We start from the raw sequence: 13,344 nt of genomic DNA, 5'->3' as shown, positions 1-13,344 counted from the left end.
CGTTGTTTAGTATTTATTACGTGTATGTGTAACGTACAGCGCAACTTAACTTCATTTCATAGGTGAGAAAACAAGCTCAGAAGTTAAATAACTTGCCCTTACCTTCTTTAGCTTTCCCAAGACTTCCTTAAACCCTTGTAGCTCATTTCTTTCCTCTAATTAGTTTCTAATTATCCTCCATAAGGAGGTGAGTTAATGAGTAGAGAGTTAAGCATGATCGTTGGACAGAGTATTCTAACACAGTACTCTAATGGCATAATGGTTAATCTCTAGTATCTTGAGGTTGTTTAGTGTCAACTCTATTGAAGAAAAATTGTAACCTGGCTGTTAGTGGTGCCAAGTAGCCCTTCATTTCAGCACAACCAAGAAAACATGTTGGCCCAGTTGGGGCAGACAAAAATGCTAAGAGTAACTTTCACTTTATCCCCAGAAAAATGCTTTTAAATGGAGACGCCCGCTATGTTTACACTTTGGTTCTATTTTCACCTTTTTATTGGGAATACAAGGCAATGTTACAGTTTCAGATCATTAAATAAACAAATGTGTTGATACCGTATTGACAACAATCATGACCTGAATTCTGTGAGTAAGTAGTTTTCCAGTTCAGGGGGTAGAGGAGAACCACATTACTCAGCCACCAGAGTGTTCTGGCTTCAACTCGGGCTAGAAGGAATGCCAGTCCTGTTCAACCATCCAGGATCTTCACCACAGCAAACTGGAATCTCCACAATTTTTCAAACTAACTGTAGGAAGGAGGAGTAATTCCAGAGTGACCTACAAATTGATGTGGACGACTATTAAAGTGTCCTCCACTCCTAAGGTGGCAAAATCCTCAGAGTGACTGTTGGAGTAAGGAGCCTTTCATGTGCTCCCAGTTATTATATAGTGCATAGAGGCTGGTAAGCGTCAGTCCTGCTAGACCACCTCGTGCTACCCCTCGAAGGCCACCTGGAAAAGAGAAGGGGGAGAAAACAGCCTTGTATTGCATAGTGTCCTGGCATCAATGGATTCAGTAATGTTATCATGAAGTTGAGACACACAATTCATGTTTATAAATATTCCACCTCAAACAGGAGAATAACAGTCCTAAAAGTAATATAAGAAACCAAGACCGGTTCAAGACAGAAATTCCCTCACATCACTTGTTTAAGAATACGGTATATGTATTACTCACAACCTTTTCCCCTCACTTTTAATTTCATAATTTACAGCTAAGATCATGAGCATTAATAATTTGATTTTTCTCAATCTCATTTGTTCCTATAACACTCCAGACAAGATCTGATGCATATTATTGAAGTCCCAAACAGATCAATAATTTCCTGCTAGTCCTAGAACCTCACAGGCACTGACAACTGATTTAAAGCTATAATATAAACAACGTGACACCCTCTTTGGAAACAATATTGAACTTTGGACTCTGGACAGGTCCTCTATTAACTCTGAAGACTCAAGAAGTAGTGGTGATAAGATGGCTATATCAGGCTTTGAGTCAGGTGCCGACAAAGAACCACACGCCCCCACCACTGCCACTCCTACAGTGACATACCAGACGATCTTCTACAACTCCTGAGCAAGGAGGCACTTAGCATCATCATACTCACTGAAAAGAAGGATTAGACTTTGAACTATTTTTGCTTAACAAAATAGTTTTTCATGTGAAAAAAAATTAGCAGTATGTATTTCACGTGAAATGTAAAAACAAAAATGATATATTTCACTTGAAATGTAAAAACAAAAATGTTTTAATCAGTTGTCTGAAAACCATCCCTGAGTCTAACCAGAGGACTAGGGGGTACCCAAAGAAGCTTTTAAGAAATAACTTGATGTTCTCTTACAGTTTCACAAACAAGTAGATACCATAAACGTCAGGTAGCCTATACTGTACCTATGGAGTATTCATTCCAAGTCATGTGTTAGGAAGGCAAAGGTTGAATGGAGCTGTGCCCGTGGTCCAGTGATGACCTTACTAGAGGCCCTCTGGCTATGAGCCAGTAAACTCTGTGAAATTCAGTGACACTGCCAAGTTAGAACACTTGAGACTAACCACTTCTGCAATGAACGTCCTGCCAGATGGCTTCAGCTGATAGATCAAAGGGCCGCCCCCTCCAGGAGCCTCTCTGGTCTGAAGATGGCTGATAGCTGACCTGCGTAGGTTTCCACCTTGAAGTGCCCTAATTATCTCTCTCAGACAGACTGAAACAAACTGCAGGCATCATCTATAAGCAGCTGTCAAACAGGGGGGAGGGACATCAGAAACACAGAAATGCAATGGGAGATCCCCCCTCGAAGCCACCTCTCTCTATATCCTCTTGCTCTATTTAGACTGAGTATGGCAGTTAACCTGGCAACTGTATTCAATGTGGCTGAAAAATGTACCTGCTTAACCTGCTAACTTAAAACAATCTGCCCAATTTAATAATGATCTACCTCATGTCTTTGAGTAGCAAGTCAACAAAAAGTTCTAGGGACTGAAGGTGAACTATAATTAGACCAAATTACTAAAATGGAAAAAAAAAAGAACAGAACTATGAAGCACAGGAGAATAAATGCTACTCACACACTTTGAGTGTAATGAGGATTCTTTCAAGCAGATTACAAACATTATTCTGAGTCAACACAAAACAAAAGAAAGGTGGTCTCACTGCTATTTATCAGCAGAAAGATGATGGAGGGCAGGTAACTGAAAGCATACTAGGTTTGCAGATGTTTTCCTGGGACCAAACATGCAACTTCAGACTAACTCCCCCGGACCTTTAGTCGATATCAGATTCACAGGGCTCTGAACTCTGCCTACTGGCTTGGAAATAGCTGCAAACTGTTCCTTCCAGTTGGCCCTTTAGCTTTGAGGTTCCCAAGAACGCAGCTTCATACTCAGCCTTTTTTGAAGGACTTTCACATTAGTTCTCAGTATCAAATAACAAGTTTCCCTGGGCAGGGGCAAGAGGGGTAACAATGAAACTGGGAACTGTAAGACTAAGATCTTTGGGACACCAGTGGTATATTAAGTGTCCCTTGAGAACCATTTATCCCCTAGAAAGCTTTCTATTTTGACCAAAATGAAACAAATTCTTCTTTGAAGGCTAGAAAAGTTATTTCCAGCAAACAGACACTAAACGTAGGCAGCGTTTGATTTACTAAGCACAGCTAATCCTGATCCAAGTGTAGCCTCTTAGCACATACCAAGCCACGTTTTAGTTTTAACTTTCCATTAATTCCAGCATTTCCCAAATGGTGGTGTTAAAAGTTTGAAAGCCTTGGCTTTAGGATTTCTGTAACCAACTTATGCCCAACTAAGCACAGGAAGTTTGATTAGCAAATATTCTTGCTTTGAACACAGTAACCAAATAAGACCAACGGTCAGTCTCTATAAAGGAAAACAAACACGAGATGTGTGTTTCAGTTTTACCTTCTATCTTTTGGTCCTTACACAACTCTTCCAGAAAGGGCAAATATGATCTCTTTTCTAAACATAGGAAAATGAGGCCCAGAATATTAAAGTACCTTGTTTATGGGATATAGAGCTTGATAGTGCAGAGTTAACACATTGAACTGACAATTACTTTAGAGCTGGGACCAGCAAATTTTTCTTTAAGTGGTCAGAAAGTAAGTATCTTAGGCTTTCAGGGCCCAAAGGCTATTCTGTAGATATTTACACAAACACTTAAAATGTAACTACAGTCGACCCTTGAACAATGTGTGGGTCACCCCCCCTTCCCCTGCAGTCAAAAATCCACATGCAACTTCTAACTCTCCAGAAACTACTAATAGCCTACTACTGACTGGAGGCCTTACTGAAACATACAATTGATGAACACATATTTTGTACATTGTATGTATTATATATTGCATTCTTACAACAAAGCAAACTAGAGAAAAGATTACTAAGAAAATCCTAAGAGAAAGTAACAGTACTGTACTGATTTAAGAAAAATCATGTATAAGTTGACCCGTGCAGTTCAACCTCACACTGTTCAAGGGTCAATTGTATTTAAAAATATAAAACACGTTCTCAGCCTCCAGGCAGTGAACAGATAGGCATCTGGACAACAGAAGTTGTTGGCCCCCACAGCCTTACCTACACACTCACATGGCTACTGCAGAATACTATCCAAAATTTTTTGCACTATTTAACTTTAAAATTTTGTTAAATTTATTTTAAAAATTGAGGTAAAAGACACATAAAATTGACCATTTTTAACTGTACAGTTCAATAGCAGTAAGTATACTGGCATCGTGCTACTGTCACCTCCATCCATCTCCAGAGAATTTCATGTTGCAAAACTGAAACTATGTACCCATTAAACAGTTAACTCCCCACCCCCCTTCCAATATAATGCCTAATTTTTATTATGTTGATACACAGGGTCTTTGCTCACTTTATTAAAGTAGTCCACATGAATAAAAGTCAAGATAGTACTAAAAGATTTTAGTGATGCACAATGTGGCACATGCACCATCTTAATCCTCATTCCTAGTTCCCAAAGGCTACTACTTTCATTCTTTGCTCTTTACCCTGGTTCTTTTTTTTTTAAATTTCTTATTGTTATGTTAATCCCCAATACATTCCATCATTAGTTTTTGATGTAGTGTTCCATGATTGTTTGTGCATAACACCCAGTGCTCCATGCAGAACGTGCCCTCCTCAATACCCACCACCAGGCTAACCCATCCCCCAACACCCCTCCCCTCTAGAAGAACCCTGTTTGTTTTTCAGAGTCCATCGTGTCTCATGGTTCGTCTCCCCCTCCGATTTCCCCCCCTTCATTCTTCCCCTCCTATCTTTTTTTTTCTTAACATATATTGCATTATTTGTTTCAGAGGTACAGATCTGTGATTCAACAGTCTTGCACAATTCACAGCACCCACCATAGCACATACCCTCCCCAGTGTCACCCAGCCACCCCACCCCCCACTCCAGCAACCCTCAGTTTGTTTCCTGAGATTAAGAATTCCTCATATCAGTGAGGTCATATGATACATGTCTTTCTCTGACTGACTTTTGCTCAGCATAACACCCTCCAGTTCCATCCACATCGTTGCAAATGGCAAGATCTCATTCCTTTTGATGGCTGCATAATATTCCATTGTATATATCTACCACATCTTCTTTATCCATTCATCTGTCGATGGACATCTTGGCTCTTTCCACAGTTTGGCTATTGTGGACATTGCTGCTATAAACATTGGGGTGCACATACCCCTTCAGATCCCTACATTTGTATCTGGGGTAAATACCCAGTAGTGTAATTGCTGGATCGTATGGTAGCTCTATTTTCAACTTTCTGAGGACTTTCCATACTGTTTTCCAGAGTTACCCTCATGTTTCTAAAGAACACAGCTACCTTGCTATTTCTTGATTTTTCAATCTTAAATTTTATCTACTGACTTCCTACGAGGAAAACTGTGTTAAGCCTTGTAAGAATTGTATAAAATGTGCTTATGGCGGGATGTAAGTCACTTACTTTATATAGGTTATCTCATCTACAAGTCTGTGAAGTCACTTTATATAGGTTATCTCATTTACAAGTCTGTGAAGGGAAAATATAGGTTGCCTTTGTGTAACAGAAAAACTGAAATTCAGCCAAGTTCCTCTCTGCATGCAGTGGTTTAGGGATCTAGTGCTAGTCAAGTCAAACCCCGTCTGACCCCAAAGCCCTTTGTCTTTTCACCACACTAAACTGCCTCCAGGATAGATTAAAAAAAGAAAGAAAGAAATCTATCAAAAGGGGTAATAACAGTTGAGCTGCATCTTAAGTATGGACTGGATTTCAAATTTATGTGTTTGGTCATATGATATATATAAGGAAGGTGTGGGAAAAGTCTGAAAACATAGGCTAGGATTTGATCATGGAAGGCTGGGATGAGAAACTGAAGTTGAATAGCAGTATGTCATCATCAAAGGTTTTGGAGAGGGAGTACTAGGATTAGAAACATACTTGAGGAAGATTAAGCCAGAAATAGTGAATAGATAAGACAGATTGAAAATAGAAGCCTAAAGTCAAAATGGTCAATGAAAACTACTGTTACAGAAGTTCAGGCTTGTGAGAAAAGGCAACTCAGATGATGGCTGGTGACTCTCCCGAATGATGAAATGAGGGGATGAGGAAAGGAAGGTGGAAGTCAAGGGTGACTGAGCACTACAACAGAGGCTGTTTTCCCTCTGCTTTCTCGGTCAGGGTGGAAGCAGGGTGTGTGGCTCTTGGCAGCAGAGCAGCTGGTTTTCAGGCTTCCCTCACGGCCGCCCCACAGGTCCCCTCCCAGCAATCCCAGTTCTCCCACGCAAGACGACACTCATTACATTATCTCAGCCATTTCTGACTCCCCACATGACTGTCCTTTTAGGACTCTTTTTTCCCCCACCAGATTCTTAGGCATTTTGGTGGTTGCTTTTCTGTGGTAGTATGGTGGCCCAGACCCCTTTGAGAATCGTAGGGAAGTTTTAGAGGATTTGTAAACCCTGACTTAACTAACGTCTTCTGTGTAAACTCTGTACCCAAAACAACAGTGAAAGCTTACCTCTCTGATAGCTGTGATAAACAATTTAAGGCTTGTAAGTAAATGGGAAGTCAGTATTTAGAATGTAAGAATTAAAGCTCAGTGAAGTCAAATTCTTTGCAGTGGCCTATGAAGCTCCATCTTCTTCTTCTTCTTCTTTTTTTTTTTTAAAGATTTATTTATTTATTTGAGAGAGAGAGTGAGAGAGAGAAAGAGCACAAGAGGGGGGAGCAGGAGAGGGAGAAGCAGGCTCCCCGCCGAGCAGGGAGCCCGACGCGGGACTCGATCCGGGGACCCCAGGATCATGACCTGAGCCGAAGGCAGTCGCTTAACCAACTGAGCCACCCAGGCGCCCGAAGCTCCATCTTCTTTATGATTTGGTCCCTTGCCACTTTTATGTCTCCAGATTCCACCACTTCCCCCTCCCCCACTGCCTTTTAACCCCCACTTTAGGGTTTGTTCTGTTAGCCTTTACCTAAATCACTCCTTGCAGACTTCCACCTTACATGCTCCCTCATCTGTCTCCGTTCAAACATCCCGTCTTTTGAAGCCAGTCTTAAACATGTTGGTATATACAGTGTTGTGCGTATGCCTTAGTTTGCTGTAGGATGAATTGCTAAAAGATTACCAGAGCGAAGAATCTACATATTGAAAACACTACTAACTAATTCCAGTTGCTTGCTTACCTTTGCCAATATTAAGTATCACCTACCATCACTTTTTTTTTAACTTTATTTTTTTTTATTGTATTTTCTTTAAGTTTTGATCACCTGGTGCTCATCACAAGTACACTGCTTACTCCCCGTCACCTATTTACCTATTTCACCCATTCCTCCACCCACCCCGCTCTGGTAACCATCACTTACCTATCATCACTTTGTTAAAGACAGTTGGTGAAAAATATAATCTTAATGTTTTCTTTTGCTTTGTCCTGGTTGCTTGTGAGATTGAATGGCTTCTACTGTTTAGTGGTGATTTGTATTTTTCCCTGAAGCACTGTCAATCCTATTCCATTTTTTATTGGATTGTTGGTGTAAGTGATCTGTCAAAATGTTTTATATATTATAGCAGCTAGCCCTTCGCCTGTTATATATGTTATGTGTATTTTACCTTTACCAGAGGAATACTGCTGCCAGTAATAGAAATAAAGCAGTCATCAAGAAAGTCCTTTTAGCCCAAAGAGTTTGATTTTGAAGGCCTGGCATTAATTGATAAACAGTACCTTTTAACAATAACTCTGATGAAATTTGCTTAATATGAAGAAATGTATTTGTGTATCGTTTTACTTTTATTTAGTTTGCTTTTCTAAGATGACCTTCTTATGGAAGGCATAGAATGAACAGGCAGGGACTTTTTGTGAGGGAAGAGGAGGTGCCCATATCTTTTGGTCTCTGATGCTTTGTTCCTGACATCAGGTAAGTGACCAAGCCTTTTAAACATTAGTCCTAAGTTTATGAACGACAGCAAAACTACAGCTGTTCCTGTTCTGGTAGAATACTGGCCACCATTATTATTTTTTTTTCAAGATATTATTATTTATTTATTTGAAACAGAGAGAGAACACAAGCAGGGGGATGGGCAGAAGGAGAGAGAACTGAGCCAAAGGCAGACGCCTAGCTGACTGAGCCACCCAGGAGCCCCAGTACTGGTCATTATTAAACAGACTTTCATATGCCAAAGAAAAGCTAGTATTTCATACCCTTTGAAAATATTTACATAAGTCCATTAAACATATATCAGGTATGAATTAAAATCACCCCATCAGAATTATTCCTTTAAATTAGCCTCTTTTTGGTCTGACAACTATCCATTTTCTCATGTATTTTTCCTCATGATTTTTCTTCCCACTAAAGTTGCTCCATACCTACATTGAGTCCTACTACTTTAAATTTTTTTTTTTTTAAGATTTTATTTATTTATTTGACAGAGAGGGATCATAGCAGAGGGAGTAGGAGAGAGAGAAGCAGACTTCCCGCAGAGCAGGGAGCCTGATGCAGGGCTCGATCCCAGGACCTTGGGATCATGACCTGAGCCGAAGGCAGATGCTTAATGACTGAGCCACCCAGGCGCCCCCTACTACTTTCATTTTGAACTTTTAAAAATTTCTATTATTGAAGAATATATTGGGGATTGGAAATGTTTTAGGTTGGCAGGAATCAGCCATTCCCTAAATGTAAACTTCTGTCCCTAAGCATTTATGCTGGCTCTAGTCCAAGAGTGCCTAACTCTTCCAAATCCCTGAATCTAGAAGTTGGAAGTTGTATTTGTATTTCTGCCATACAAAATTCGTAATTCTGTGTTGTCTTATTAAGTTCACTCTAAACCAGAAATCAGTAAAAGACACTGATTTTGCAGACTGATTTTGATGTGCTGAGCTAAATTTATATTGTTCAGCCAATGTTGGAATTCTAAGTCAACAGATTATTAACTTCCTCTCTGTTTCATAATTGCAATGGAAATGAAACCTGACACAGAATTAAGGGATAGTCTTTTTTGTTTTTTTCTCTTCTGAGCCAAGATCTTTCTCTTTTATAATTTAAGTGGGAGGTGTTCTCAGTCTGTGTTATAAATGCCATTACTGCAGGGAAGTCCTTGACACAGAAAGCTAGTCTCCCATTTCCTTCAAAATCAAGAATTCAGCCTTTTCCTATCTTTTACATATGCATAGTATGTCCTAAGATGATAATTCAGTACATTCTTATATTCAGGGCTGCCCTCAGCACAGGAAATGCCATGGTGGCTTGCCCTGAATAAGAAGACTGGGACTAGTGGGACTGAGCTGGAAATTCTGTGCCCATCTAACCAGTACAGAAACAGCTCCATTCGGCCCCAGTCATTTGCCAATGTGAATAATGTAAGCTTGCTGTCTTCCATTTATTCAAAAGAATCTGGAATTCCAGATTTTTATGTGAAATATGTTTTTTAAATATTAATTTGATCTTTTGTAAACCTAGTCTGGGCCAAGTAAACTCTTGCTGAGTGCACCCCTGTGCTGCCAATTAAAGTTTTAAATTCTTCTGTCTGACCCTAAAGATTTTCAATGTGAAGTATTTCTAGATTTTTAACAAGATTTTTCTATGCCAAGGTAACATCTTCATGGACATAAAAGGTATTTACTGTCTCACTCTACCCGGGAGCTCCATTTATCTGAGTACACACATGCGAATGTATTGCAAGAAGTACTGCGAGCTCTTAGGGATAAAATTCCAAATGTGGTCCATTTTCTTTTCTTTTTAAAGATTATTTATTTTACAGAGAGAGAGAGAGCGGGCGAGTGCATCGCATGTGGGGGAGATGGAGAGGGAAAGGAAGAGAATCTCAAGCAGACTCCACCCTGAGCATTGAGTCAGAGTGGGGCTCAATCCCATGACCCTGAGATCATGACCTGAGCCGAAACCAAGAGCTGGACGTTCAACCTACTGAACCACCCAGGCACCCCTGATACATTTTCAATATAGGAAAAACCTCTTATTCTCAGATAGATCAGGAAATCTTGGATTTCATGATCCTGTTGAGGCTTTTCTTTCTTCTAGTAAAAATGAAGCAAAAATGCTACCTGATATTTGTGATGGAGGAATTTCTAAAAAACAGAATTACTCAGTTAATCATGTCTAATGCATAATAAAAAAATAAAACAAGTAATTCTCAGAAGCATAAGTATAGAACATATGTAGTTTAAGCTATTTAGAACATATGTAGTTTAAGCTATTTAAAGCAGAAATGTGATGAAAAATTTGGGCCTGTCACCAGTTACGTGACCTTTTGAAAAAGGTCTTCTTAATACTGTGCTCATCTATAAAACTGGGATGTGATGATTATCACTTCACAGTTTTAAATAAGTTACAGTAAATGCTTATAGCTGAGGGTATAATCATAATTCAGTGACTGTTAATTTCTTTTCCATCCCAGAGGAGAATGTGATATTTGATCTCCACTCAGGTCATTTTGGTTCAACTCTTAGGGTTCTGATTATTTTTTCAAAATTGAGTGGTATTTAGTTCACCCATGCTCACAGGAGCATTATTCACAGCAGTTAAAAGTAGAAACGATCCAAGTATCCATTGACAGATGAATGGATAAAATGTGGTAGATATGTACAATGGAGTTTTATTCAGCCTTGAAAAGGAAATATGAAACATGCTTGAACATGTTGAACATGTTCAACATGGATGAACTTGGGGATAGTATGCTAAATGTGACAAGCCAGTCATAAGAAGACAAATACTGTATATTTTGCTTGCTTACAGAACTAGAGTACCTCAGAATTCAGATTTATAGTTTAGAAAGTAGAAAGGTGGTTGCCAAGGGCTAAAGGAAGGGGAACATGAGGAGTTTTTGTTTAATGGATACAGAGTTTCAGTTTCATAAGATGAAGAGAAGTTCTGGAGTTAGATAGTGGTGATATTCTATAACAATGTAAATATACTTAACATTCCTGAACTTACACTTAAAAAAATAGTTCAGATGGTCAATTTTATGTTTTGTATATTTTATCAAAATAAAACCCCAAACCCAAAACAACCATTAGGTTTTAGACAACACTCCATTACACAGCAAAAATGTATCAAGTATCCTTTGAAAACTGTGGCTACTTAGTTTTTAAAGCATACTTCAAAGTACATTGAGAGAGAGAGCTCTTCATTCAGTAGTACCTACCTGTACATTTATACAACATGCCTGTCATGGTTCCAGCTGCTATTGTGTTAAGGTCGTCTTCTGCACCTCGTGTTTTCTCAATGACGACACCAAATGCACTATAGAGCAAAGCTACAGGGGAAATGGAACTGATCAGTAATAAAAAAGTGATTAAATGTCAGTATAGCAATTATATTTAGATAAATATATTTTATAGACGTTCTACAAGCATTTAAATATATATGAAGAATAATTACTGGAATACTATTTGTAATAGCAAAAGCCTGGCACCAAATAAAACGCCCATCAAAGGGTATAGACCAAGAGATGCTTTCCATATAATGGAATACTACATACTCCAAACAAAAAGCAGGAAAAACTATATTCACTAGCATGTAAGGCAGGCACATGTGTGGAAACTCAGGATATGCAAAGAAAAATCTTTGGAAAGCTTCAGAAGAAACACGAATAGTAGCTACTTATAAAAAGCACCACTGGGAAGTCCCAGGAAAAATATTTTTAATCTTCACTTATATTTTATTAATAATAGCTATACTTTGGATTTAGAAACAAAAACACATGCATTTCTATTGTAAGAAAAATGTTAACTTAAAAAAAATTTGAGGTTTGGTTCCAGCACATGTAAAAAACAGTAACACTAGCACTATTTAGTTTTAACAAAATCCTCCCCGAAACTACCTTTCTCCTATACCTGTAAAGATTCCTATTAATCCTTTTCCTTATACTTTCCCAAAATTATACCATTTTTGACTCTTCCATATTACACCAAACTCTGCTTTACAAGTTCTGTTGTGATACTCTTATACTTCTAGAAAGGCTCTTCTTACCAATTCAACTTCTTTAACTGAAACCGAACTTGAGCAGAACATTGTGATTGATCATATTACACTGGGAACACACAAGGCAACTGGCCATCCCAGTTCACCCAGGACTGAGAGTTTCCTGGAACATGAGATTTGCAGTGCTAAAACTAAGACAGTCCCTGGACAGATCAGGATGGCTGATTGCTCTAGGTATATAAACAACCAAACAGAAACAAAGGTGGGTGACTATGTATGGGGTGGGAGCAAAGGTGACATGAGCAGCATACGGAAGCAGTCATTCCCTAGGATCTCAAATGTCAATCTGACTTCATGGTGTGAAAATGTACTGCTTCCAAATCCCATGGCAAAGCTAGGATATTATTCTCTCACAACAGATGCCTTTTCTATTTTTTCAATGAGATGCTTGCATTTTCCCTTACTTAATCTGCCACCATTAAAAGATTTTCAGACTTGCAACTAATTTACAAAGACACTCTTGGCTGTTACAGCGTAGGTACCACAGGTTGTACACTGAGTAATCAAAAGAGTCAATCATTCATAAACAATATAATATGAAAGACTTTGGCCCTAAGTCCTACTAAATTACCCTTTGCTTAGAACTACAAATGTTTTCATTATATCTACAAAGGCCCTATTACAACTATGGAAATTAGGTCTGGGAAATCTCTGAGGTAAACAGAATGCTGAATGGGCTATTAGGAAAACATAGGAAGAGGGATGAAATTAATCTATCATATCTTACTACAGGACCTTGAACCTTTCTTAACATACAAAGGCATCTGACTTGGACCTAAATTATGCGGATTTCTTATTTTCTTAAAACATGATTTGGCATCTTGCTTGGAAAGGAGAATATGTAATGTTTAAAAAGACTTTTAAAACACTGGTATTAGCAACTGGAATTACTTTGTTATGTTGTTCATGGTCTTTTCTTAAATATTATCTACACTATTCATCACAGTAGATTTAACTATAATTTTTAATATCATATGGCCAGAATTTTGGTTGATCCAATTGTTCACGGTAATATACACGATTTATTATTAAGTGAGATCTCTACTTACCCAGAGAACCTAGAGTATTAGCCCAAAGTGCCCCTTGCCTAGTCACCATGTTCAAAATCCTACCAGGGCAGAAAGAGAAAGAATCTGTGCTTAGAATCACCATTTCTCTAATTTGAAAAATCATAACTATAGCTATTTACAATGTATAAATCCAATACCCAAAGTTTTCTTAATTTTATTTTTATTTATTTTTAAAAGATTTTATTTATTTATTTGAGAGAGAGAGAGAGGGAGAGAGAGCACAAGCAGGGGAGAGGGAGAGGCAGGCTCCCTGCTGAGCAGGGAGCCCAACACGGGGCTTG

The 13,344-nt window shown here is 38.6% G+C and overlaps 1 protein-coding gene across 1 annotated transcript in view; it reads right to left on the bottom strand.

Annotated features, from left to right (window-relative positions):
* Positions 1-458: 458 nt before the first annotated feature.
* LOC118022969 (mitochondrial import inner membrane translocase subunit Tim23) overlaps positions 459-13,344 on the bottom strand; it is a 30,050-nt gene continuing 17,164 nt past the window's right edge. Inside the window, exons 5-7 of the mRNA XM_035023966.1 lie at positions 13,043-13,101; positions 11,155-11,265; positions 459-948 (exon numbers count right to left, since the gene is read on the bottom strand). Of these exons, the coding sequence (XP_034879857.1) occupies positions 833-948; positions 11,155-11,265; positions 13,043-13,101 (286 nt within the window). The 3' untranslated portion in view covers positions 459-832. The remainder of the gene's footprint in view (positions 949-11,154; positions 11,266-13,042; positions 13,102-13,344) is intronic.

The sequence above is a fragment of the Mirounga leonina genome, unplaced genomic scaffold, assembly GCF_011800145.1.
Source record: "Mirounga leonina isolate KUSES-001 unplaced genomic scaffold, KU_Mleo_1.0 Mir_114, whole genome shotgun sequence".
NCBI classification, from domain to species: domain Eukaryota; kingdom Metazoa; phylum Chordata; class Mammalia; order Carnivora; family Phocidae; genus Mirounga; species Mirounga leonina.
The sequence above is the reverse complement of the archived record's forward strand: the minus strand, read 5'-3'. Positions and strand labels throughout refer to the sequence as shown.